Genomic DNA, 22,354 nt, shown 5'->3' with positions numbered 1-22,354 from the left:
GGGCGTCCCTCCAGAGGTTGGTGGAAAGCAGAAATCGCACTGAGATGAACTCGCACCGAAGTGGTTTTCAAGCCGGAGCGCGACAAATGAAACAAATATTCTAAAACCGAGGATACCGGAACTGATACCGGATCCAGGTGAAAAGACGAGCACCAGGTGGAAAACCTGGTCCATTTCTGTGCATAGCACAGCCTCGTCGAGATCTTGCGGGAGGCTTCCAACACCTCCTTCACCGATTGAGACAGGTCCGGAGGAGTCAGGGAACAAGAAACCAGGCTGTCAGGTGCAATGACTGCAGATTGGGATGTAACATGGATCCTTGACTCTGAGACAGCAGAGAAGGAGAGACAGGCAGGGGAAGAGGCTCCCTGGCACTGAGTTGGAGCAGCAGGGAGAACCAGTGCTGACGCGGCCACCGAGGTGCTATGAGAATCATCGTGGCCGTGGACGATTTTAGGTGTACCAACGTTCGCATGATCAGAGGGAACGGAGGGAATGCATACAGGAACCTCCCTTCCCAGTCGAGTAGGAAGGCATCCGCTTCCAGACGGTCCTGCGAGTACATCCGAGAACAATATAGTGGTAGTTTGTGTGTCTCCGGAGAGGCAAACAGATCCACCTGTGGCGTTCCCCAGCGAGCGAAAACCTCGCGTAGAACTGCTGAGTGTAGAGTCCACTCGTGCGGTTGCAGAAGTCGACTCAGTTTGTCCGCCAGGCAATTCCGTTCTCCTTGGATGTAGACCGCCCGGAGGAAGATGTTCCGGGAGGCCGCCCACTCCCAGAGGCGAAGAGCCTCGGAGCAGAGGGGCCATGACCCCGTTCCTCCCTGCTTGTTCACATAATACATTGCCACCTGATTGTCCGTGCGGACGAGGACCACCTGGTCCTGCAACATGTGAACGAAGGCTCGAAGTGCTAGGAAGATGGCCCGCAGCTCTAGCACGTTGATATGACACCGACGGTCTTCTGCCGACCACAGGCCCTGCGTGCGAAGACCGTCGAGATGGGCTCCCCACGCGTACTCCGAGGAGTCCGTGGTCAGGACCTTGTGAAAAGGCGGAGTGCGGAACAATAGCCCCCTGGACAGATTTGAAGAGTCTGTCCACCAGCGTAGCGATTTCCGCAAAAGCGGAGTCACCGAAATGAGGCGGGACACCGGGTCGCACTCCTGACGCCACTGGGATGCGAGGGTCCACTGGGGGATCCTCAGGTGTAGCCTCGCAAACGGCGTGACATGTACCGTCGAGGCCATATGGCCCAGCAGCATCATCATGTGCTTGGCCGACACCTTCGACAGTTGAGAGAACTGGCGACTCATCCGTACCAAGGCTTCCAACCGCTGGGTCGGCAGGTAGGAGCGTAGGCGCACCGTGTCCAGCACCGCACCTATGAATTGAAGAGACTGCGACGGCCTCAACTGAGACTTTGGGAAGTTTATCTCGAACCCGAGAGTTTGCAGGAAGGTAATAGACTGTCGGGTCGCTGAGATAACCCCCTCCCTGGTCGGGGCTTTGATGAGCCAATCGTCCAGGTAAGGGAACACGTGGAGTCCCCGTGACCTGAGGGCTGCTGCAACCACCACCATGCACTTCGTGAATACTCGTGGGGACGCGGCCAGGCCGAAGGGCAGTACCCTGTACTGGAGGTGGAGGTCCCCCACCTGGAATCGTAAGAATCTTCGACAGGCGGGGTGCACCGGAACATGGGTGTATGCTTCCTTCAGGTCGAGGGAGCACATCCAGTCCCCTTCCTCCAAGAGGGGATACAGAACCGGGAGAGATAGCATTCGAAACTTCTCCCGGGCCAGGAATTTGTTGAGCTTCCTGAGGTCCAATATGGGGCGCAGGTCCCCGGTCTTTTTTGGGACCAAAAAGTAGCGGGAGTAAAACCCCGTACCCCACTGGTCCTTGGGGACCGGCTCGACCGCCCGAAGCTTCAAGAGGGCTTTGGCTTCGGTTATAAGGGTCGGTAGCTGCGAACGGTTGCAGGGGACTAAACTCGGGGGACTGTCCGGCGGCGAGGACACAAAGTTGAGCGAGTAGCCCTCGGAGACGATCCGGAGCACCCAAGCGTCTGAGGTAATCCCGGTCCATGCCTCCCGGAAGGACCGGAGACGGCCCCCGATAGGAAGGGATTCCTGTGAAAGTGCGGAGGGGAACCCGCCCCGTCCGCTCAGCCCGTCAAAAGGAAGGCGCTGGCTTAGAAGGGCCCTGCGCCGGGGCTTGGGTTTGTCCCCCTCTGCCTCGCTGAGACGGACGTCTCGGAGGCGGTCTCGAGAAAGCCGGGGTCGACTTCTGAGGGTATCGGCGCGGCGGAGGCCGAAAGGGTTTCTGAGGCGGGGGCCTAGGTTTGGGGCGGACCAGGGATGCTAGAGAGCGCTCCTGTTCCGACAAGCGTTTGGTCGCCGCATCCAATGACTCGTCGAATAACTCGGACCCCACACAAGGCAAGTCTGCCAGGCGTTCCTGCAGGTTTGGGTCCATGTCGAGGGTGCGAAGCCAGGCCAAGCGGCGCATGGCCACCGCGAGGGCCGACACCCTCGAAACCAGCTCAAAGGCGTCGTACACTGCATGGAATAGGTACAATCGCAATTGAGACAGGTTGGACATAAACTTGTCGAATCCTGCTCTTTGGGAGTCCGGTAACGAGTTTCGATATTGAGGAAGATCCTTCACCATACCCCGCAAATAGGAGGAAAAGGTGAAGGCGTAATTTAGAACCCTGGTGGCCATCAGGGAATTTGAATAGAGGCGACGGCCAAACTTGTCCAGGGTCCGCCCTTCCCTGCCTGGTGGAACCGTCGCAGAAACCCGTGAGGGCTGTGATTTTTTAAGAGCTGACTCCACCAGAAGGGACTGGTGTGAGAGCTGCGCTTTATCGAACCCTTTAGGGGGAATCGTTCTATACTTCGATTCCATTTTTGAAGGTACAGACGTGACTGTAAGAGGGTTTGACAAGTTCTTCAGCCAGGTCTGCAGAAGGACGCTGTTGAGAGGGAGTCTAGGCACCTCTCTAGGAGGAGTGGGGAGGTCCTGTTCCTCCAAAAATTCTTTGGAATACCGAGAACATACCATCTGGTCAATCCCCAGGGCTTGGGCCATGTCCTGAACGAAGGATGAAAATGAGGACGGCCTAGCCTGGGGAGACGGGGTTCTCGACCGCCCCACCGAGGAGAGGGGGGAGGCCTCATGGGAATAATGAGGATCCCTAACCGATCCCGAATCCCAGGATCCCCTCTCGAGGGCCCTCGAGGGGGAAGGGGAAGTTGTCCTCCTCGCAGAACCCTTGGGTGAGGACCCCGGGGTTCGTGGGACACTCTCCCGTTTCCTCGGCGAGGCGGCCCGGGAAAACTTCCCACGAGGTGAGCGGAGGAGCCTCGGATTGTCGAGGCGCAACTCCGACACCTGCAGCGCCTCGCCCCCGAACGACGAGGAACGGTCGCGCCGAGGCGAGCCTCGAGGTCGCTTAGACTTCCTCGATCGACGCCCCGTCCGAGGTCGCGTCGAGGGCGAGGCGTGTCTGGAAGACCCGGAGGAAGAGGAGGAAAGACGGCGCACTCTGCGCAACTTTTCTTTGGGCCTTACACTCCGCTCAGGGGGTTCCCCCGAGGTCGAGGTCCGGGGCGGGGCCGAGACCGAGGTGAACGGGGTCACTGTACCCGAGACCGAGGTCGCCGAGGCCGGGGCTCCCGCGGTCGAGGGGGCCGAGGCCGGGGCCTCCGAGACCGAAGGCGCTCCGGCCGAGGTCGAGGCCGCCGGGACCGCAGCACGCTGTAACACTTCCAGGGCTCCCGATAGCTCCGATGAGATCAGAGCTCGGAGGAGATCCTGGAAGGCCGGAATCCCCACGAAGGTGGGGAGTTCCGAGTCCGGGGCACACTCCCTGGAGGGCGACCTCGGTCTCGAGTATTCCCTCGGGGTGTGCGGAGTCGAGGTCCGATGCGGGGCCGGGGTCGACCCACCCGCTTTGGCCTGACTCGAGGATGGCTTCTTTGCTGAAGGGGATGGAACAGAGGACTTACCCGAAGCTTGCTTCACTGACGACGCCTTCGAGGATGAGGGTCGGGGCGAGGCCGAGGCCCCTGAGGACGCCGAGGCCGAGGTCAAGGCCGGGGCCGAAGCCGGGGCCGACGTCGAGGCCTTAGGCGGCGCGTCGACGGCGAACAAATCCGCCATTCTGGCCTTGCGGCGACGTAGGGCCCTGTTTTGGAAGGTAGAGCAGCGATCACACGACTCTGTCGGATGTTCGGGCCCCAGACAGACAATGCACCACCGGTGAGGGTCAGTGATGGAAAGCAACCTCTCGCACCGGCTGCACTTTTTGAATCCCGTAACAGGACGGGACATCCACGAAGAAAAAGAAGAAGGCCGGGAACGTACCGGCGTCCCCGGCCGCGGCTTCCGGGAGCCCCCGGAGCCAGACGAAAACGAAATACTTTTTTTTTTTTTTTTTTTGAAAAGAACCGAAAAGAAAAAAGGCAGCACCGCGAACTAATTCGATGGAAAAACAAACTAAACGCGGCAGCTAGAAGGCAAAAACACTGGAGCTCAGATCCACAGGGCTTTCTTGCTCCGCGGAAAAATTTGAACTGAGGACCACGAGGTTGGATGCGCCCTCTAGTGGGCGAGAAGGCACGCACATGCGTGGTGCAGTGTGCAAACTTGAAACTTCTATCAAGTTTGCTTGAAAAGCTGTCCGCGCCGGGGCTCCGTAGATGACGTCACCCACATGTGAGAATATCATGCCTGCTTGTCCTGGGATAAATCATGTAATTGATGTAGAAGGGATATACCTATCAAAAGAAGACAATTTCTTAACCAGAGTCTTGACATAGCAGGAAATATAGAAATTGTAGTTTAGGACTTTGTTAGCCAGCATGGAGATTTGGTTCAGGCAACGGCTGAACTTGCCCATAGTGCGCCCTTCATGCCCTGGTGGTAGAGGCATAGACTCTGGATGGAGTAGATTTTTTCAAAGTCAACTACCACCAGGAACTGATGCTGGTGTTGTGGTTTGTCAAAACCAGGAAGAGAATTTTTTTTATAAAGAGTTCAATGCTCTGGGAGCCACTATTGTAAGGGGGGGGGTGTCTCCCAGTTCTTATGAAGAGTCTCCTTGAGAATACCATGTAATGGTAGGTGAAGAAGTTCTTTAGGAGGCTAATCATAGTCTAAAGCCTCCAAATATTCAGCACTGTAGGCAGAATCAGCTTCTAATTTGACTGAGAGCTCTGCCTAATTTTTTGTAAAAGAAAGTCTTTCAGTAGGAGACAGCTCTTTGTGGAGACTTCTGAGGAGACTTTTCAGAAGAAGTGTCATAAGCCTCTGTGGTGGACTCAGGGACATCATCTGCTGAGTTAGACTGTAAATCTGAGTCATAAAAGACTTTTGGTGAAGGAGTGCATCAGGATTAATGGTGACGTCGAGCCCGGTGTCAATCCGATGAAGACAATGTATGATATGACTTCCTTTTACGCTTTGTAGAGCAGGAAGAAAAGTGATGCTTGTTTTTCAAAGCAGCTGAGGATGAATGATGCTGAGCAGACTTGGATCGTCGAAACAATAGGAAGACCGCAAATGCCTTGAAGAACTGGATCGACACTGTGATGGAGAACCGGGCTCTGCAAAGAGGAACACTGATGCTGCACTGGAGATCCAGTATTGGTACCGCAAGACCTGGTGGCCTTATGTTCAGGCTGGGCCAGTACCAATGAAGTCAGTGTCGGAGTAAGGAATTTGAACATGTCACTTACTTGGAAAAGCGCTTTGAGCTTTTCACGATACAAGAGCATTCTGCCAGTAGCATTGGTGCTTTGTCTGGCCTTGAAAAGGGTGACCGTGAAGAGAATGCACACCTTGATGGAGGAGAGGCCAGACACAAGAGGGATTGTTGCTTAATCGGCATCAAGGTACTCAATGCAATGTTGACCTGCGAGACCTGTTGGGAAGGCGGCTTTTTAGCTGGCTTACCCGATGGAGTGATGTACCTTGATGCCGACGTAGATGCTTTTGACAAGGAAGGCTGCAATGTCTTCTCGGTGTCCATACTGATGCCAAACAACTTTTCTTGTTGAAGCTTTCAACTCTTAATGGCACATTTTTGCAAGGTAGAACAGCGCGCACAGGATTTAACGTAGTATTCCAGGCCAAGGCACTATAAGCACCAACTATGTGGGTCAGTAATGGAAATCTGCCATTGGCACCTGCAACAATTTTTAAAACCGGTTAGCAGTCGGGACATCGACGGAAAAACCACCTCGCTCAAACTGAATCCAATGGCTGAGGAAAAAGTAAAACAAATAAAACAAACAGAAGAAAAATAAGACATGTGAGCAGGAAGGCAAAGGCAAAAACTGAACAATGTTCAAAAAACATGACTTCTTAGCTCCGCGGAAAACTAGGAACTGCGGGAGGCGTCAGGCGGGAAGGCATTCACGCATGCGCGATGCAGGCAATTTGCTAACTTTTTCAAGTTCTTAAAGTAGCAATGCATTTTTAAAGCTGTCCATTCCAGGGCTCTGTGAATGATGATAATAATAATAATAATAATAATAACAGCTTATATACCGCAATACCGTGAAGTTCTATGCGGTTTACAAAAGATTAAGCAAAGGTACAAATTGACTGACTTCAAGAGGGGAAGAAGAAAAAGAAGTCACCCACATGAATGATGTCACCCACATGTGAGAATATGCTGCCTGCTTGTCCAGGAGTAATCAAATTTTTGAAGAGAGAATGGTACTCACCAACACGTTGTGTGGACATAACTCGTGGGACCTGGGAAGAAGCTGGTCTCATGGTACTAAAGGTTGGTGGTCTGGGAGCTGCTGGACGGATTGCACCAGGCATGCTCTGGAACGCTGCAATCAGAAGATTATAGGAGAAATAAGTAAAAGTAATAAAAATATGTCTATATTGCACCTTAGATCAAGGTATTATATACAGTTATGTGAAAAATTTAGGACACCCCATTAAATATTCAGTTCTTTCTTAAGAAATGTTCACATATTGATGTCAAATCTTTTTTAAAATTTATCTCTGGAAAATAAAGTGATATAATTGCCAGGTAAACAACAAAAATTTTCCTTGATTTACTCATGAAACAAAAGATATCCACAAAAATGTGTATTCTAACTGAGGAATAAATTAGGACAACCCCATAAATATCCTCCCACTTAAAGTGGCTCAAATCACACACAGGTGTTATCACATCAGGTGTACTTGATTAGAACATTGTTACTCAGCATTTTGAAGATTTGCCCTACTTAAACCTCAGATATTTAATTTGGAGTGCTCTTGACTGCTGCGGTGAGAGTGAACACCATGGTAAGATCAAAGCAGCTGTCTGAGGCCTTCAAGAAAGAAGATTGTAGCAGCTTATAAGTCTGGTAATGGATTTTAAAAAATCTTGAAATAATTTGACCTTAGCCATTCCACGGCCCAGAAAAAAGTGTACAAGTTGAGGACTTTCCAAACGACTGCCAACATGCCCGGGTCTGGCCATCCAAGCAAGTTGATCCCCAGAGCAGACCGCAAGATGCTAAAAGAAGTCTCCAAAAACCCTAAAATGTCATCACGGGACCTACAGCAGGCTCTTGCTACTGTTGATGTGAAAGTACATGCCTTTACAATCAGAAAGAGACTGCACAAATTTAACTTGCATGGGAGGTATGCAAGGAAGAAACCTTTGCTCTCTAACAGAAACATCAAGGCCAGACTGAAGTTTGCCAGAGAGAACGTAGACAAACACCAGGACTTCTGGAATAGAGTTCTATGGACAGATGAGTCTAAAATTGAATTATATGTACACCAGAAAAGCGAACATGTTTGGCGTACACCAAATACAGCATTTCAAGAAAAGAACCTCATACCAACTGTGAAGCATGGAGGTGGAGGTGAAAGTGTCATGGTTTGGGGATGCTTTGCTGCAGCAGGGCCTGGCCAGCTCACCATCATAGAATCCACCATGAATTCTACCATGTATATCAGAGGGTGCTTGAGGAACATGTGAGACTATCTGTAAGAAAATTAAAACTGAAGCGGAACTGGACCCTGAAACACGACAATGACGCAAAACATACCAGTAAATCCACCAAGGACTGGCTAAAACCTAAGAAATGGAAGAGTCTGGAGTGGCCGAGTCAAAAGCCCTGATCTTAATCCCATTGAGATGCTGTGGAGTGATTTGAAACAGGCTGTACATGCAAGAAACCCCTTAAACATCTCACAGCTGAAAGAATTCCACATTGAGGAATGGGCCAAACTTTCCTCAGGCTGATATCAGAGACTGGCTACAAGAAGCGTCTCACTGCAGTTATTTCAGCCAAAAGGGGCAACACTAGCTATTAGGATGTCCTAATTTATTGCTCAGTTAGAATACACATTTTTGTGGATATCTTTTGTTTCATGAGTAAATCAAGGAAAATTTTTGTTGTTTACCTGCAATTACATCACTTTCTTTTCTATAGATAAATTAAAAAAGATTTGACATTGATATGTGAACATTTCTTAAGAAAAAACTGAATATTTCCTAATTTTTTCACATGACTATAAATAGCAATATATTTTTCAATAGGACTAAACTAAACTAAACCTTAGGTTTATATACCGCACCATCTCTACAGTCGTAGAGCTCGTCACGGTTTACAGGAATTGAGATGAAAAAGGAACTTCGAGGAAAGGAAGATGATAGGAGGAAAGAAGAGAGTTTGGGGGACTAAGATATCAAAGGACATCACAAGGTACAAGATATGCTCTCTCATATTCTGATTCCTCTGCACAAATATATATTGCCTCTCACTTGTTCAACACTTCAAAATAAACTTTACAAGTACTATGATTCTGAATTTTAGTTCATGTCCATTATATGCCTGGTTATTTTCGTACTCTGTACATTTCAGAAATCGCTATACTCCACTTGCTGTAATTTTCATTCCTGCTGTAGCCAATATTTTTGTGCTTGTTCTTCTGTACCATCTAGTTTACATGTCAAAAAATGAAGATCTCTAACCCAATCATTAATGTAACTATCAAACTGCTCAGAGGCCCTCCAGACATAGCCCCGAGCTCAAGGAAGATGAAACAAAGTTTGTGTGGGGGCAGAGAGGCACCGGGAGTGACAGACTCACACTCACGTTCTTTAATCCCTGGGGTCCTTCCCAGTTCTCATGAAGAGCTGAATACTGAATACAGTAGATGGACTGCCAAGTTCAACGTTGCTATTCCACAAGTATTTTTACCTTTTACATTCTAGTGGTGTTATTTAATCCCTGGTGTTCTATGAGTGCGCAAGTCAAATAGCACATAAACACAAGAGGGTGTAAACAGGGAAATAGGGAGAGGCATAGAGGTAGAGCATGGGGTGTGTTAAACACTTACACATGTACATTACAGAATACTCGCATGTCACGCTGAAGTGCTACATTTAAACCTGACATTGCCAGCATTTTGGCCTTTACCTGCTATCATGTTTCTATGTTTCTATTATAGAGAGAACGAGATAATGGTTACTGCGGATGGGCAGACTGGATGGGCCATTTGACCTTTATCTGCCATCATATTTCTATGTTTCTGTGAGTGATCCTAACCAAGAAAGGGACGATTTCCCACTCAACACACCAGCCCTCAAATGTCACATAGTACATTCTGTGGAGGTACAGTGCTTCTGTGCTTGCAGTAAGATAGCAATAACTAACTCAAGAGTCCCCCTTCCATCTCAGCCTTTCCCGTTCAATGGCCAGGCTGTAAGACCAAAGGGGAGAGATCATCCATGGGCACTTACCCCTGCCAGAGCAGGCCCAAGTCCTGAGGGAGTTTTAGGGTAGTGTTTCTCAACTCTGCCCTGGATTACACCCCTCTTGCCAGTCAGGTTTTCAGGATATACACAATGAATATGCATAAACTTGATTTGCATACACTGCCTCTAAGTGCCCTGTGCTAGATGGATATTGTAATGGGTCCCTCAGCCTTAGGCTGGCATCCATTGTCAGCACCTCCCAATAGGTCATGGGAAATGGCACTCCTATAGAAAGATTCCTTTGTACCATCACTGAAGACTCTGCCTAGCTGCTTTGGTCTAAGGATGTCGGACACTGTAATTCTGGGAAACCAACAACCAATGACTTAACAGGGTCTCTTGCAGTGGACGGAATGCGCCCGAGCCCAGGGCACCACCTCCATGGCCGTCATCATTGAGCACAGAAATTAAACATAGACCCAGACCCCAGGCCTGAACTGCATGCACAGCATGTGAATCTACTACATCAGTTTCAGCACCTGTGATATGTGAGGAAAACTCTCTCCTTCCTTGTGTCAAAAAGAACCCCTAGATATTCCAGCTTCTGTGATGGGATCAAGCTGCTCTTGACCACCCACCCAAGGACTGGAGGAGCTGAACCATCTTGGATGACACTGACACACTGTCCTGATACGAGGAAGCACGAAAAAGCCAATTGTCCGATAAGGATGAACTCTGATCTCCTGGTGTCCAAGAAATGCCATTACCACCCCTTCAAAAACATTCTTCACGCCGTGGCCAACCCAAATGGCATAGCCCTAAAGCACAGTTACTTACCGTAACAGGTGTTATCCAGGGACAGCAGGCAGATATTCTTGACTGATGGGTGACGGCACCGACGGAGCCCCGGTACGGACAATTTTAGAGTGATTGCACTCTAAGAACTTTAGAAAGTTCTAGCTCGGCCGCACCGCGCACGCGCGAGTGCCTTCCCGCCCGACAGAGGCGCGCGGTCCCTCAGTTAGTATAAGCCAGCTAAGAAGCCAACCCGGGGAGGTGGGTGGGACGCAAGAATATCTGCCTGCTGTCCCTGGATAACACCTGTTACGGTAAGTAACTGTGCTTTATCCCAGGACAAGCAGGCAGCATATTCTTGACTGATGGGTGACCTCCAAGCTAACAAAAAGAGGGATGGAGGGAAGGTTGGCCATTAGGAAAACAAATTTTGCAAAACAGATTGGCCGAAGTGTCCATCCCGTCTGGAAAAAGCATCCAGACAATAATGAGATGTAAAAGTGTGAACTGAGGACCAAGTAGCAGCCTTGCAGATTTCCTCAATAGAAGTGGAGCGGAGGAAAGCTACAGATGCTGCCATTGCTCTGACTCTATGGGCCGTGACAGAACCTTCCAGTGTCAGTCCGGTCTGAGCATAACAGAATGAAATGCACGCTGCCAGCCAATTAGACAACGTACGTTTAGAAACGGGACGTCCCAATTTATTTGGATCAAAGGACAGAAAAAGTTGAGGAACTGATCTGTGGGGTTTCGTACGCTCTAGATAGTAAGCCAGAGCCCTTTTACAATCCAAAGTGTGTAAAGCTTGTTCTCCAGAATGAGAATGAGGTTTTGGAAAGAAAACAGGGAGAACAATGGATTGGTTGAGATGGAATTCAGATACAACCTTAGGGAGAAACTTTGGATGTGTACGCAGAACCACCTTGTCATGGTGAAAAACCGTAAAGGGAGGATCTGCGACCAGTGCATGAAGCTCACTGACCCTCCTGGCAGAGGTAAGGGCAATAAGGAAAAGCACCTTCCAAGTAAGAAACTTGAAAGGAGAGGTAGCCAAGGGTTCAAATGGAGGCTTCATTAAAGCAGAAAGAACCACATTGAGATCCCAGATAACAGGAGGGGCTTTAAGAGGTGGTTTCACGTTGAAAAGCCCACGCATGAACCTGGACACCAGGGGATGAGCTGAGAGAAGTTTTCCATGGACTGGCTCATGAAAAGCTGAAATGGCACTGAGGTGGACTCTGATGGACGAAGACTTAAGGCCAGAGTCAGACAAAGAGAGCAAATAGTCCAACAACGTCTCCACTGCCAGGGAAGTGGGATCAAGATGATGAAGAAGACACCAGGAGGAAAATCTCGTCCACTTCTGATGGTAACATTGCAGAGTGGTTGGTTTCCTGGAGGCATCCAGAATGGAACGAACAGGCTGAGATAAGAGAGTATCATGAGATGTCAGCCCGAGAGATACCAAGCTGTCAGGTGTAGAGACTGGAGGTTGGGATGAAGGAGGGTTTCCTGCTGTTGCGTAAGCAGAGAAGGAAACAGAGGAAGAAGAAAAGGTTCCCTGGAACTGAGTTGAAGTAGAAGGGAGAACCAATGTTGCCTGGGCCACCTCGGAGCAATCAGAATCATGGTGGCTCGTTCCCTCTTGAGCTTGAATAAGGTTCTCAACATTAGAGGCAGAGGAGGGAAGGCGTACAGGAACAGATTCGACCAGTCGAGGAGAAAAGCATCCGCTGTCAGACGGTGAGGAGAGTAAAGTCTGGAGCAGAAGAGGGGCAGCTGGTGATTGTGAGGAGCTGCAAAGAGGTCTATCTGAGGAGTGCCCCATTGAGTGAAGATAGACTGCAGAGTTATAGGATCGAGTGTCCACTCGTGAGGCTGGAGAATTCTGCTGAGTTTGTCCGCTAAAGAATTCTGTGTTCCCTGAATGTAGATAGCTTTCAGGAAGAGATGGTGATCTATGGCCCAATTCCAGATCTTTTGGGCTTCTTGGCATAGAAGGCGAGAGCCTGTCCCACCCTGTTTGTTGATGTAGTACATCGCAACTTGATTGTCTGTGCACAACAAGAGGACCTGAGGAAAGAGAAGATGTTGGAAAGCCTTGAGGGCATAAAACATCGCTCTGAGTTCCAGGAAATTGATTTGATGCTTCTTTTCCTGGGCTGTCCAAAGACCTTGAGTCTGGAACTCGTTCAAGTGAGCTCCCCATGCATAAAGAGAGGCGTCGGTGGTGATAACCAGGTGATGAGGGGGCTGATGGAACAGAAGACCTCTGGATAGATTTGAGGATACCAACCACCATTGAAGAGACTGACGAAGAGATGATGTCACAGATATGTGTCGTGAGCAAGGATCCGTCGCTTGGGACCACTGAGTAGCAAGAGTCCATTGAGGAGTGCGTAGGTGAAGACGTGCGAGGGGCGTGACATGAACTGTAGACGCCATGTGCCCCAAGAGTACCATCATTTGCCTGGCTGAGATGGAAGGCAGTGAAAGTACCTGTTGACATAGAGACTGAAGGGTCTGAAGACGATTGGATGGCAGGAAAGCTCTCATGAGGAGTGTGTCCAGGATCGCTCCAATGAATTGAAGTCTCTGAGTAGGGATGAGATGAGATTTGGGTAGATTGATCTCGAACCCCAGAATTTGTAGAAACAAGATGGTTTGGTTGGTGGCCAGAAGAACTGCTTGAGCGGATGTGGCCTTGATTAACCAGTCGTCCAGGTAAGGGAAGACCTGGAAGTGATGAGAGCGTAGAAATGCCGCTACCACAATGAGACACTTGGTGAAGACCCTTGGAGAGGAGGCAAGGCCGAAGGGCAGCACCTTGTATTGGTAATGAGAATGATTGATCATGAAGCGTAGGTACTGTCTGGAAGCCAGATTTACTGGTATGTGAGTGTACGCTTCTTTGAGATCGAGGGAACATAGCCAGTCGCCTTGATTGAGAAGAGGATAAAGAGTGGCCAGAGAAAGCATCTTGAACTTTTCTTTGACCAAATATTTGTTGAGATCGCGGAGATCTAGAATGGGTCTGAGATCTCCTGTTTTTTTGGGGACTAAAAAATATCGGGAGTAGAACCCCTGCCCCTGCTGGTCTAGGGGAACTTCTTCTATGGCATTTAGAAGAAGGAGGGATTGAACCTCTTGGAGAAGAAGGGTTAATTGAGGACTGGAAGCAGACTCTTTTGGTTGACTTGGAGGAGGTAGTGACTGAAAGTTGAGAGAGTAGCCGTGGCGGATGATGTTGAGGACCCACTGGTCTGACGTGATAAGTTCCCAACGGCTTATGAAATAAGTAAGGCGTCCTCCTATAGGTTGTGGAAGTTGGGTAGAAGGAACAAAACTGGCTATGTTCTGGAGAATTAAGTCAAAAGGGTTGTGTAGACTTTTGCACTGGTGCAGGTTTTACCTGTTGTTGTTGCTGAGGCTGTCTAGCAGCCGGCCTTTGTTGTCTCTGGCGTCGTTGCTGGGGAGCAGCTTGAGGCAGAGGACGAGCCACAAATCTACGCTGGTAGGAGGATTGTGGACGAAAAGGTCTGGTTGTTGGCGGCTTCTTAGACTTAAGAAGTGTATCCCATCTAGTCTCATGAGCCGATAACTTTTGAGTGGTGGAGTCCATGGAATCTCCAAACAACTCATCCCCTAGGCAAGGTGCATTGGCTAGCCGATCCTGATGGTTAACATCGAGTTCAGAAACCCTAAGCCAGGCCAGCCGTCTCATTGCCACTGAGATGGCTGTAGCCCTAGAGGTCAGCTCGAAGGTGTCATAAATGGATCTAACCATGAATTTCCGGAGCTGGAAAAGCGAAGAACAAGTTTGGTGAAAAACCGACTTTTTCCGATCAGGGAGATATTTCTCAAAAGCAGAGATATTCTGAATAAGCTGCTTTAAGTAGAAGGAGAAATGGAATGCATAATTCCCTGATCGATTCGCCAACATTGCATTTTGGTATAGTCGTTTCCCAAACTTGTCCATAGACTTTCCCTCTCTGCCAGGAGGGACAGAAGCATACACACTAGCCCCCTTGGACTTTTTGAGGGTGGATTCGACCAAAAGGGACTCATGATGTAACTGGGGTTTATCAAACCCAGGGATAGGAAGGACTCTGTATAGAGAGTCTAATTTTCGGGGAGCCCCAGGAATGGTGAGGGGAGATTCCAAATTTTTATAGAACGTCTCTCTCAAGATATCATGGAGAGGTAACTTAAGGTATTCCTTTGGAGGCTGATCAAAATCCAGAGCATCAAGAAAAGCTTTGGATTTCTGTGACTCAGCCTCCAAAGGAATAGAGAGAGAGTCACACATTTCCTTTAAAAAGGAAGAAAAAGAAGATACTTCTGGTTTAGAGGAGGGCCCCAAGGCAGAGGTGTCCTCTTCACCAGAAGAACATTCTCCCTCAGAAAGGAGAGGGTCTTCTGAGTCGCCCCACAAGTCAGGGTCTTGAACTTGGAAGCTCCGGTCCCGAGAATCCGGCGTGGAAGACTGTAAGTGATGGGATTTTCTATGAGATTTCCCTGACCTGCCTGACTCGGTACCGGGGGATGTGACTGTATGCACCGGTGCCGAAGTCTGAACAGCTTGATGGTGGGATCTCGGCTCCGGTGCAAGAATCGGCATGGAGACAGAGGAAACAGACTGTACCGGTACCGACGAAGTGGAAGTTGACAAAGTAGGACGATCCACTGTCGGTACCGGCGGCTCAGACCGGACTGGTACCGGAAGACTCGGTACCAGGAGTGAAGGCAGAATGTGCTCTAACTGTTCTTTAAGTTGTAATTTTAGAACAGCAGCAATACGGTCTTCGAGAGAAGGCACCGGTACCGCCTTTTTCTTTTGCGGTACCTGCGGTGCCGCTCTACGCTCCGAGGATGAGGAACCCGATGTAGAGGGGCTCACCTCTATTGGAGCGGAGCGCTTCCGTGAGCGCCTCGAGGTCTGCAGGATTGGGCTCGCTGCTATTGAGACCGGAGGACGCTCCAACGGGGAAGGCTTCTTAGCCGGCTTACCTGGAGGAGCCGACACCGACGCGGTATCGCGTGGTGTCGACGATGTGGGTGCCGACTGAGCCGGAGTCGAAGTCGGTGCCGGAGTGGTATCGGACATCTCGGTGCCGAAAAGAAGTTTTTGTTGAATCTCTCTATTTTTAAGAGTTCTTTTCTTTAGAGTCGCACAGCGGGTGCAGGTAGACGATTGATGGTCCGGGCCAAGGCACTGTAGACACCAATTATGTGGGTCAGACAGTGAAATTGGCCGTGCACACCGCTGGCACTTTTTAAACCCGGGTTGAGGGGGCATGAATGTGAAGACGGCTTCAGCCAAATCGAAGGCCGAGGCTTCGATAGTGGCAGTAGGCCCCGCCGGGGCGAAACCGAAAAAAGAAAGAAAACTAAATCAGTTTTTTTTTTTTTTTTTTTTAAGAAAGAAAGTAAAATAAAATGAAGGAAATAAACCTTCTAAAGACGTTTACGCGAGCGGGAAGGCGAAAAATGGAAAAAGTTTTCAACAGCCGTTGAAACGTGCGACTTCTTAGCTCCGCGGAAACTAAGAAACTAAGAAACTGAGGGACCGCGCGCCTCTGTCGGGCGGGAAGGCACTCGCGCGTGCGCGGTGCGGCCGAGCTAGAACTTTCTAAAGTTCTTAGAGTGCAATCACTCTAAAATTGTCCGTACCGGGGCTCCGTCGGTGCCGTCACCCATCAGTCAAGAATATGCTGCCTGCTTGTCCTGGGATAAATGTAATGACCCAGCACTGTAAAGCACTGTTACTACTGATACGGAGGCCAAATGGGAATATGCAGGTATGCCTCCTTGAGGTTGAGAATGGTGAGAAATTCCCTCTGCACAGATGCAATGACCAACCGCAGCATCTCCATGCAAAGGTGCGAGATGCAGAGACACTAATTGAGACTCTTGAGGTCCAAAACTGGTCAAAATGCTACAATGCCTAGATGCCATTGGTATCAAAGATGAGGTGCTGAACTGGTTTTGTGGCTTCCTTACATCCCGCACCTATCAGGTATGCTTCAATTATGAGCTTTCCGATACCTGGAGCAATCCATCCGGTGTGCCACAAGGGTCACCATTGTCTCCATTATTATTTAACGTCTACATGTCCTCACTGAGCTTGCAATTAACTCAGCTGGGGATAAAACTATTCAGTTATGCAGATGACTTCACGATTATAATCCCATTTGCTGACTCTATCTCGGAAACTATTCCCAAGGCTTCAGAAGCCATAAACATGATGGAGCAATGGATGACAAACTTCAAGCTCAAACTTAATTCAGAAAAAACAAAATTCTTCATTGCTTCACCACATCCGTTTGACACTAAAACACCTCTATGCATCAATGAACTTAATCACCCCATCCAGCCCACCATAAAGATACTAGGCGTAACTCTAGATCAATGCCTAACCATGAAAGACCAGGTGGACTCCTTAATCAGAAAGGGTTTCTTCACTCTCTGGAAACTCAGATCCATTAAAGCTTATTTCGATAAGTTGGCATTCAGAAACCTGGTCCAATCCCTCGTACTAAGTCAACTTGACTACTGTAACATCGCCTACTTAGCCATTTCCCAAAAAAATATGCAACGTGTACAACTAATGCAAAATGCAGCGGTCAGATTAATCTTTGGACTAAAGAAATTCGATCATTTATCACCCTACTACCGGCAGATACATTGGCTACCGATGGAAGCACGCATAAAGTTTAAATTCACCTTCTTCTTCTTTAAAGTGCTAAACGGACTTGCCCCTAAATACATAATTGATCTTTTCTCCTTCTCTGCCAACAGACACAAGAGAAGCTCTCATTCCTACTTCGCTTCCCCTCCAGTTAGAGGTTGTAAACTGAAAAAACACCATGAACACCTTCTTTCACATCAAGCAGCTTTGTGGGGTAAAGACCTAGATCAACTGCTTTCGCCCACTACTTATGAGGAATTCAGAAAACGTCTAAAAACTCAACTGTTCCTAAAGTATCTAGATAACTGACCCACTCATCTTCTTTCTCCTCCATAGTGATTCCTCTGTCCTATTAATCTTTTTCCTCAACAACGCATTTCTGGTCCTATTAACTCTCCTCTTCCCCCCTCTTAAATTCAATCAATTTGTACCTCGCTTAATCTATTGTAAACCGCATAGAACTTAACGGTATTGCGATATATAAACTGTTATTATTATTATTATTTAGTGTATGCATTGGTGGGTCTTCTTCTGCTGCTACTCCGTTAGCAGTTGATGTACCCCAGGGTTCTGTCTTAGGACCTCTTCTTTCTCTACACCTCTTCCCTTGGTGCCCTGATCTCCTTCCATGGTTTCCAGTATCACCTTTATGCTGATGACTCCCAACTCTACCTCTCTACACCTGAAATTTTACCTAAAGTCCAAGAAAAAGTCTCTGCTTGTTTGGCTGACATTGATGCCTGGATGTTCTGCCGTCATCTGAAACTAAATATGTCCAAGACTGAGCTGCTCCTCTTTCCTCTTAAAGCCTCTGCTTCTCCTCCTCCTTTCTCCATCTCTGTAAATAATACTGTCATTGTTCCAGTCTCCTCTGCTCGCAACCTTAGAGTCATCTTCGATTCTGACCTCTCATTTTCTACGTATATCCAACAAGCTGCTAAGACCTATCGCTTCTATCTCTTCAATATCACCAAAATTTGCCCTTTCCTCTCTGAGAACACTGCCCGGACCTTTGTCCAAACTCTCGTAACCTCACGCTTAGATTACTACAATCTACTCCTAACTAGTATCCCTCAGTGTCGCCTCTCCCCCTTGCAATCTATGCAAAACTCTGCTGCGCGACTCATCTTCTACCAATCTCGCTATGCTCATGTCGCCCCTCTCCTTAAATCACTTCACTGGCTCCCTATCTGCCATCGCATACAGTTCAAGATCTTATTGCTGACCTATAAGTGTGTTCATTCTGCTGCCCCTCAATCTCTCTCCTTGCTTATTTCTCCTTATACACCTCTCAGAGAACTCCGTTTCTCAGATACGCCACTCTTAACGTTACCCTTCTCCTCCTCTGCCAATTCCAGACTTCGTTCCTTTCATCTAGTTTGTCCTTCCTCACGTTATTCACACCATCAGGGGGGGTCTACTCTATTGTAAATTTAGGTATAATCCAAGAGGCAAATCTTACCCGACAGCCCTTAAGCAATATTACTTACAAAAATGTTAAAAAGAACAGGCCCAAGAACCAAACCTTGAGGCACACCACTGGTAACATCATTTTCCTCTGATTAATCTCCATTGATCACTACCCTCTGTTGCTTTCCACTCAACCAATTACTGACCCAGTCTGTCACTTTGGGGCCCATACCGAGGGCACTCGGTTTATTTATTAAATGTCTTTATGGAACACTGTCAAAGGCTTTGCTAACATCTTAATACACTACATCTAGAATTCTCCCTCTATCCAATTGTCTGGTCATCCAGTCAAACAAATAGATCAGATTTGTCTAAGACCTGCCTCACATGAATTCATGTTGCCTCGAATCCTTTAATCCACTAGTTTCCAGAAACGTCACTATACTGTTTTAAAAGCGTTTCTATTAACTTACTTACCATAGAAGTCAGACTTACTGGCCTGTAGTTTCCAACTACTTCTTTACTTCCACTTTTATGGAGAGGGACCACATCTGCCCTTCTCTAGTCCTCCGGTATCATTGAAAAGGTCAGCCAGCGGAGCTGCCAGTACTTCCCTAAGTTCCTTCAGTACCCTTGGATGTACAACATCTGGCACTATCGCTTTGCTCACCTTTAGTTTAGTTAGCTCCTCATAAGCACAATCCTCTGAAAATCGATCAGGGTCTACATCATTAAAACATCCTTTGAGAGATGCTTTTAAATTTGTCGGCAGTCTTAGTTCAGTCAAGGACCGAATGGACAGAGGATATGATATTCTTTCATCTAAAGTTACTTCCTCCAGGACAGAACTAATGCCCATTAGAAACAACAGTGAAGGAAATCCTTATCTATCACAATCCACTATTTGTTCTGTGGCTCAGCTGGGTACTCTCTTTCAATGCACTAGTTCAGAACAATTTATAAGACCTAAATTAATTCATTAAGATTAAAACCAAAATCCAGCACCCCAGAATGATATAGGAAACTTGCTTACGATGAGGTCTGGCACCCTGAGCAGTCCAGCGAGGACTTGGTCGGAGCTGAGCAAGTTGGCCAGTAGGATAGTATGCTGCACGGTTCTGGGTCTGTTTAAGAAAATAGAAAGAAATAAATTGATCTCCAAATCTTCAACTTAAAATAGTTGTTTTCAGTTTCTACCCATGTTTTCTAAACCATCTGAATCTTAACTTTAGTAAGTACTTTTTCTAAACTAATATATTTACTCAAGATCAATTTTAAAAGGATGCAATATTTATAGTATAAAAATCATGACACCAATGTTTGTAATATAAAAACATGCAACTAAAACTATAGGAGGGAGGAATCAAATACAGAAGAAAAAAAATGAAGTCATACCTGTGGGATAGCTGCCATGAAGTAACCGGAAGGTGGTGCTGGTTGGTAGGGGTTGATAACAGGGTTGGGTACAGCTCTCACACTTGCCATTCTTTGCATATACTGGTTTGTCAGATGGGCTTGACGCTCCTCCTTGCGTTGAGCTAGAGCTACATACAATGGCTTTGTGGCCACAATTCTACCATTCATTTCTGTGACAGCTTTGGTGGCTTCTTCAGGGGAGGAGAAACATACAAACCCAAATCCTTTACTACGGCCACCTTCCATCATTACCTGAGAATGTAAATAAACCACAACATCATGTATTTTCTGTAGTTTCAACTTGATGACAGAAATTATGAATTATAGCGTTTAGATTGCTGCCTTATGAAGTTACTTTACCAAAGCAAGAGAGCATGCATTTTTGCTTTGAGGCAAATACCGTACATATAGGCCGCTCCAGTATATAGGCTGCAAAAAATTCCTATATATGTTTTAAAACTGGTAGATAAGCTGCCCCATTGTATTAGCCGCGGCTTATCTATCAGTAACTGGGGGCGGCCTATATAATTTTAAAAAAATCATCCCCCACCTTAGCTTTCTTATGTACTAGTTCTGTTGATGCTCTAGGTATCGATGATGTAGAGTCTCAGCGCTGCGTCGACCCCAATGCACATGGTGCAGATACTGATGCCGAGGTCACAGGAAATTGTACAGGTTCCAAATCTCCAGATATGCTTGATGTCAACATGGTTCTAAAACGTTTTTCAAATTGAAGTTTGCGGCCTTTTAGTGACCACATTTGCATATGAGCACAGAGAACACAGTCAATGTCCTTATGTTCAGGACCTAGGCACTGGACACACCAATTATGTGGATCAGAGTCTGAGACAGTCCTATTGCATTGAGAGCATTTCTTTCTTTTTATTTTTTTCCTTTATTTGGCTGGGCTGCTTTTATTTTGAAGCTGCTTGGTATCAATTTGAACATGGAGAGGGAAATGGCCAATGCAAAGTTAGATTGCTCAATATTGTGGGGAGCTCGAGCAAGATGCAACCCAAAGAGGATCGATGCTCCCACATGGAAAAAAGGCTTTAATGTGGCCTGAATACCAAAAATGAAAAAGTTGCAAAAAAAATAAACCAAAGTCAGTAGATATAGAGGAACTTGATAAAAAGAAAGAAAAGGATGAAAAACAACAAAAAGGCGGCACTAAAAATGAAAAAGTATACTGAAGAGAAAGCACAGTTACTTACCATAACAGGTGTTATCCAGGGACAGCAGGCAGATATTCTTAACGCATGGGTGACGTCACCGACGGAGCCCCGGTACGGACACTTTTACTAGAAAGTTCTAGTTGGCCGCACCGCGCATGCGCGAGTGCCTTCCCGCCCGACGGAGGAGTGCGTGGTCCTCAGTTAAGCTAAGCCAGCTAAGAAGCCAACCCGGGGAGGTAGGAGGGACGTAAGAATATCTGCCTGCTGTCCCTGGATAACACCTGTTACGGTAAGTAACTGTGCTTTATCCCAGGACAAGCAGGCAGCATATTCTTAACGCATGGGTGACCTCCAAGCTAACAGAGAGGAAGGAGGGATGGTTGGCCATTAGGAAAATAAATTATGTAACACAGATGAAGTGTCCATCCCGTCTGGAGAAGGTATCCAGACAGTAGTGAGTAGTGAACGTGTGAACTGAGGACCAAGTGGCAGCCTTGCAGATTTCCTCGATGGGAGTGGAACCGAGGAAAGCCACAGAAGCAGCCATAGCTCTGACCCTGTGGGCCGTGACAGCACCTTCCAGTGAAAGACCGGTTCGAGCATAACAGAACGCAATGCAGGCAGCAAGCCAGTTGGAAAGCGTCCGTTTAGAGACAGGACGACCTAGACGGTTAGGGTCGAAGTACAAAAAGAGCTGAGAGGACGAGCGGTGAGCCCTGGTACGGTCAAGGTAGTATGCAAGGGCACGCTTACAGTCCAGCGTGTGCAACGCCTGTTCCCCAGGATGAGAATGGGGCTTAGGGAAAAAGACAGGCAACACAAAGGACTGGTTGAGGTGAAATTCCGAGACCACCTTGGGAAGGAATTTAGGATGGGTACGCAGAACCACCTTGTCATGGTGAAAAACAGTGAAAGGTGGGTCGGCAACCAGTGCATGGAGCTCACTAACCCTCCTGGCAGAGGTGATGGCAATGAGGAAAAGCACCTTCCATGTAAGAAATTTGAATGAAGTTGTGGCAAGAGGCTCAAACGGAGGTTTCATGAGGGCAGAAAAAACCACATTCAGGTCCCAGATGACTGGAGGAGGCTTCAGAGGTGGTTTGACATTGAAGAGGCCTCTCATGAACCGGGA

At 47.8% G+C, this 22,354-nt stretch overlaps 1 protein-coding gene across 2 annotated transcripts in view; it reads right to left on the bottom strand.

Annotated features, from left to right (window-relative positions):
- PABPC1 (poly(A) binding protein cytoplasmic 1) overlaps window positions 1–22,354 on the bottom strand; it is a 200,111-nt gene that overhangs the window by 42,429 nt on the left and 135,328 nt on the right. For both annotated transcript variants that reach the window (XM_033933124.1, XM_033933123.1), the window contains exons 9-11: window positions 20,027–20,299; window positions 19,665–19,755; window positions 6,746–6,859 (exon numbers count right to left, since the gene is read on the bottom strand). In XM_033933124.1, the coding sequence (XP_033789015.1) occupies window positions 6,746–6,859; window positions 19,665–19,755; window positions 20,027–20,299 (478 nt within the window). The remainder of the gene's footprint in view (window positions 1–6,745; window positions 6,860–19,664; window positions 19,756–20,026; window positions 20,300–22,354) is intronic.

This window comes from Geotrypetes seraphini, chromosome 2 (genome assembly GCF_902459505.1).
Source record: "Geotrypetes seraphini chromosome 2, aGeoSer1.1, whole genome shotgun sequence".
In the NCBI taxonomy this organism is placed as follows: Eukaryota; Metazoa; Chordata; class Amphibia; order Gymnophiona; family Dermophiidae; genus Geotrypetes; species Geotrypetes seraphini.
This window is presented reverse-complemented; position numbering and strand designations above follow the sequence as displayed.